We start from the raw sequence: 5673 nt of genomic DNA, 5'->3' as shown, positions 1-5673 counted from the left end.
GCACTCCCAATAACTGGACGACACACAGCATCAGGAGCAGAACTGAACTTTTATTCCCACAGACTCCTTTTAAGAGTTTCTCCCATGCAAGGGAGGGATTTACACATATTAGGACATCAGCCAATACAGTAATAGTTAACTCCCACACATCTCCTCCTCTCAAGGTGACTCATAATCCTATTATTTGTACCATACAATTCCCCAAAACCTGGATGTACCCCTAAACCAGTAGATAGCATAATTCTTATTTTAGAAGTTATAAATATTGTGTAAAAACTGTATTCCTCTGCCTGTGATAATGAGATTACCTATTGTGTTCAGTAATCATATCACAGGCAGAGGGGAGGATTTTGTGTGGGAGTGTCTGTGTGTATTGTACGGATTGATTGGTTGTTCTGTAAAACCCTGTGGGCTGTACTGTGGTTGTGGATTGGGAATAAAAGATGCTGTATGTGCCAGTACAGCCAGATTCTGCTTAACCCTCAAAAGGAAGTGTCATCTCGTTATTGGGGGAATTGGATTGTATGCTGACTGCCAGGAGTGTAACCCTTTCGTATGGTTTTCCTGTTCGGCTGTTTCCAGGATTCGTAGAGTTTGCAGTTCGGGACATTGGTGCTTACAGTTGCTGCCTGTGCATCTGGAAAGGGGAATATCGCCTAAACGGTTTTACCCTCTGGTGAGCAAAATGGTCCGTTACAGCCTGTTTTACCCAATGGCCAATCCGGGCCTGATCTGTATAAAAAGGTATCAGTCATTATAATGCGTAAACCAAATAAACTAGATCTTATTGCTATCACTGTGTATATTGCTTTTTCCATTACACTTTGGTAGTTAATCTGAGCCCTGATTTCTTTTATGTTAGGAGACTCATCCTTTCTCCAGTATCTGGCCATACAAAGTGTAGCAGAGAGCTGATATTCCACAGCTATTCTCCACTTAAGATCCCAGTGAGGCTCAGGAACAAGTATTATAGATCCATAGAGTAGTAATTCCAGCAGGCAAAATAATTCAACAATATCCCAACAGCACTCCCAATAACTGGACGACACACAGCATCAGGAGCAGAACTGAACTTTTATTCCCACAGACTCCTTTTAAGAGTTTCTCCCATGCAAGGGAGGGATTTACACACATTAGGACATCAGCCAATACAGTAATAGTTAACTCCCACACATCTCCTCCTCTCAAGGTGACTCATAATCCTATTATTTGTACCATACAATTCCCCAAAACCTGGATGTACCCCTAAACCAGTAGATAGCATAATTCTTAGGGTACCGCCAGGTAGCCCTGATCTGGGTGAATAATATATCCAAAATTCACCCAGATCGGACCAGGGGTTCGGGAGTTAGGTGGAGGGTGAAGTTTGACCGACCGCACACGAGGTAGTATCCGAAAAGGGTTCCATGTGTTTGGGCCCTGCGGTCGGTCTCCGTTCGGCAGTAAAAACATATAACAATCCTTGCCATCCACACTTAATATTACCTGCATTGTAGTTCCCTTGTTCGGTACTCTTTCTACCAAACGGGGGGTAGTCTGGTCCCTCCGTTTGGTAGTTACGGAACTCTGGAGGTCTCAGCGGTGTTCGGTTGTCTGAGTGTCCGATTTGAGTTCCAGACACTCGACGACCAAACACCGCTGAGATTTTTTATGCGTAAGATGGCCGCCGCGCGCGGTTCGTATACCGAACAGCGGCCACCCAGGCATTTACCAATTACCCATTAAGCTGCGGTATGGGAGATGTGTGAATGCTTAACGAGGCGCACACTTCTCACTGGGGTGGTCTGATGGTTCGGTAGTTTCATTCCTATGAGACTACCGAACCCACATACGAAAATACACATCTATTACATATATACACGGATACAATAAAACGAATGCAGTCTTATCTGAATATTACAGGACAGGCTTGATACAATCCGCTACACAAAGTTTCACAGCAATTAGTACAGTATATGGATGGTAAGATATAACGATGATTTTGACATACAGGAAAGATATATATATCCTTTCTGGAGTTAAAGTAATATATAATTTCAATTCTGCAAAGATTTTAGTAACTTCTAATTTGAGGTTATTCAGTTTAAAACAATCCCACCAAATATGTTTTAATGAACCAGGACCCCAGTTACATCTCCAGCACAAATTGGAAGTGTTTGATTGAAATTTACACAGCTTTGTGGGAACCATATACCATCTGTGCATAAGTTTAAGAATAGTCTCCTGTATATTTACATAGTTTAATAGTTTTTTTTTTTTGAGACATTTATATACACATTTGTAAACTGTATGCCTTTATCTGCATACATATAAACGGTGGTCAGCAAAGTAAGCATTCAAAACACAAGGTTACAGGGACTGTTTTCATATGGCATTCTAGCTGGAGACATGTAGCCTCTGCTGACTGTAGACAGGACACAGAACAGATGTAACTGGACACTCACATACACAAACGAATATGTATTTTAACATTTCCCATTGTTTAGTATATGAAATGACATATTTAAAGTTCCAAGAGGAAATAAACAAATGCAGGTCACATACAATAACAACGTATTTCAAGTGCACCACAGCCTTAAACCACACCTTGGTAGATAGTTGGTTGCCAAGAGGAGTCTCCCCTTGGACAACAGAACAAACCACCAGAAATGATTCTTAGTGTTTAGGGACTTAACATATTTTTCTAAAACAAATGAGATATAACTTTCCAGAATAAACCTGCTAAGGGGGTCTGAGAACAGCATCGGCCTCCCACTGGTAACTAGCATACAAAGGGCAAACAGACCTGGCACCAACTCCTAAAGAGGTTAATTCAATCGTTGAGGAGCAATATATTTGTATATGGAAGAAATAAAATTGTGTGTAAATTTACTTAAACCAAGTTTATGCCTTCCACTGGTAACTAACATACAAAGGGCAAACAGACCTGGCACCAACTCCTAAAGGGGTTACTAAGAATAAGTCTATCAGATAAGGATGGATATAGGTATGTCTAGCAAGACCAAGTAGTACCAGAACTATGACTATAACTATACTGCTGTGCCCATATTATCTGTCCCAAAGTAGCAAAATCAAGATATGAGTGGAGAGTCAGAGAGGTAAATTAAAGCTAATCCCAGCCCCATGTTTTCTGGGGAGGTCCTAACAGAGTGAACTGCTTTTAATTTACAACCTAGCTGTAGACAATCAGAAGAAACTGGTATAGTAGTGATATATTTACTATATGTCGCCTTGGGCTTCGTCTCCTTTTTTTCTTTTTTCAGATTACTCAGTGCTATCAAAGACTGATCTGTGTACATACATGACAAGGAAGTGGGTTTTCTTTTGTTTTGTTTTTTAATGGAAACAGAATGTGTGTAATGTTACTGCACATCGACAGTCCCATGCCAATCACACATTGAGCAGGGTTAGCCAAGCAGTGTACATGGTGCAATGACAAAAACAATGGTGCATGATTTTAAACTAGGCAGGAAAATGCTAAAAGGAATATATCCAATCACCTGGCTGCAAATCAGTATTTGAACACTATATTTAGTACACCACCTTTTAAGGGCAAATTTACTATAAAGCTTAAAGGGACACTGTAGACACCCAGAACCCTTCAGCTTATTGAAGTGTCTGGGTACTGTGTCCCTGTCACACTTAGTCCTGCAATGTAAAACATTGCAGTTTTATAGAAACTGTAATGTTTACATTGCAGGACCTACAACGCCTCTAATGGTTATCTACATGACTGCTACTAGAGGCACTTCTGGGATTTTAGCAGACTTTAGGTTGCCTAACTGACGCTGGATGTCCTCTAACTCTGCAATGTTTTCCTATGGGGAGGGCCTAATGTGCTCGCTGCACTCGCCGCACATGTGCAATAGCCTCTCCCTGATGGATCACAGAGGTGGAGGAGTGCTGCCCCAGCTCAAGTAATAAATAAAGGTTTTTTTTTTAACCTTCCTCTACCGGAGGGAGGGGGAGCTCGAGGTATAGGGGGACCAGAGGGAACTACAGTTCTAGGAATACAACTTTGTATCCTTAGCACTATAGTATCTGTTTAAGTATAAATTAGAGGTAAAACAACACAAACATACGCAAAAAGAGAAAAAAATGACTGTAGGTTTTTTATATCGCTCCAACTTTATAGCACTCCAAGCACTATAACCAAAACAACACTCTTAGTGGTTATAATGCCAGATCTGCCCTGCTGCCCTCCAAGGCTAAGTAGTCAAATCTTTTGCATGCCAGAACGGAAAGCTGCTGCACAGAGCTTCTGTTAGCCCCCTGAGCTAAGCCCTGCAGTATAGGGCTGGCTTATTGACTGTGAGCATCACCTGAACACACTCAGCCAGTAAGCAAAACCTTGCATTGCTGGGCAAGCTCAGAGAAAGATGCTTCTGGTGGAGATGACTGGTGCCTGATGGACCTCCTTTAGGTTGTCAAGTATTTTGCAAACTTTGGAGGGTACCATGGTATTCGTAGCACCATAGACGCTTTGGCTTGCTGTGACACAGACCTAACTGCAGCCATTTTTTATTCTTTGATAAACCTATTCAATAATCTGTGGAATATGTTACTGTATGATGTGCTAGAAAAATAATATACAATGGGATTGAGCATGCTGTATAAATAAGTGAAACAAATGGTGATGTAAAATGAAAGGTTTGAGTCTTTATAATGTGTGCACTCTTCTTTCTTCTGAAACTTCAGGATCCAAACAGAGACCCTGACCATTGTGCTGGGTAAATAGCAAATTGAGAATGTAACAGCGATGGATAAAACAAACTTCACAGCTCGTCTCACTTTTCCATTAGTGTCAATGGTGTTGTTTTTTAAATGCAACGTAATGCATGCTGTGCAGTAGGAGATAACGCTGAGCGATAATATGGACATGAATATAAAGAAAACATCGTGCCAGGCAGCAGCAGAAATGTTTTTAGGGCAAATATTAAAGCTTTCACATTGTGTCGCATTGTTTACACTGAATGAATGTGGATCCAGTAGAAGGTAGGAAGAAAGTGCAAACACGCACATCCACAGCATACAACAGATAGTGGCAGCCTCCTTCATGGTAATATTATTCATTCTGTGGAAAGGTAGTAGAATTTTGAAGTAGCGATCAATAGCAATTATCATCAGGAAGATCACACCAGCACATCTGCAAGATGTTAAAGTAAAAAGCAGCAGTCTACAAAATATGTCACCGTAGACCCAATCTTTACCTTTCAGGTAATAGTCGGCACGGAATATCACACAGAGCAGCACAAAAAAATCCGCAATTGTCAAGCTAAACAGATAGATGGAGTTGGGCTTCCAGGATTTAAACTCAAGGCAGATCATCCACAATCCAACAGAGTTGCCAAGCATACCCAGTATGAACACAAACAGGAGAATAGGAGGTAAAACTTGGTCCAACAACGGTTCTTCAAACGCACAGCAGCTGCTATTCATTGTTCAGACAGGATGCTAAGTCTCTTCACAGTAGATTAGATTCTATCCCGTTGGCCAAGAATTGTCTATATGTCTAGAAGAAACACCCCAACTTCACACTGAGGTATCAATTAATTCAGATGACTAGGAAGCAGGATTTACAGTTACTCTTTCCTCCTCAACTTTTTTTTGGGCCAATGTGAAACAGATTTTTAAATTAATGTAAAATACATTGGAATTATGATTGCATACCCC

At 40.9% G+C, this 5673-nt stretch overlaps 1 protein-coding gene across 1 annotated transcript; it reads right to left on the bottom strand.

The window, feature by feature from the left end:
• Positions 1-4521: 4521 nt before the first annotated feature.
• On the bottom strand, positions 4522-5445 carry LOC134612035 (hydroxycarboxylic acid receptor 2-like). The gene has a single exon (XM_063456417.1). The coding sequence runs from the start codon at positions 5437-5439 to the stop codon at positions 4522-4524; it is 918 nt and encodes a 305-aa protein (XP_063312487.1). The 5' UTR covers positions 5440-5445.
• Between the last annotated feature and the right edge of the window lie 228 nt (positions 5446-5673).

The sequence above is a fragment of the Pelobates fuscus genome, chromosome 5 (genome assembly GCF_036172605.1).
Source record: "Pelobates fuscus isolate aPelFus1 chromosome 5, aPelFus1.pri, whole genome shotgun sequence".
Lineage (NCBI taxonomy): Eukaryota > Metazoa > Chordata > Amphibia > Anura > Pelobatidae > Pelobates > Pelobates fuscus.
The sequence above is the reverse complement of the archived record's forward strand: the minus strand, read 5'-3'. Positions and strand labels throughout refer to the sequence as shown.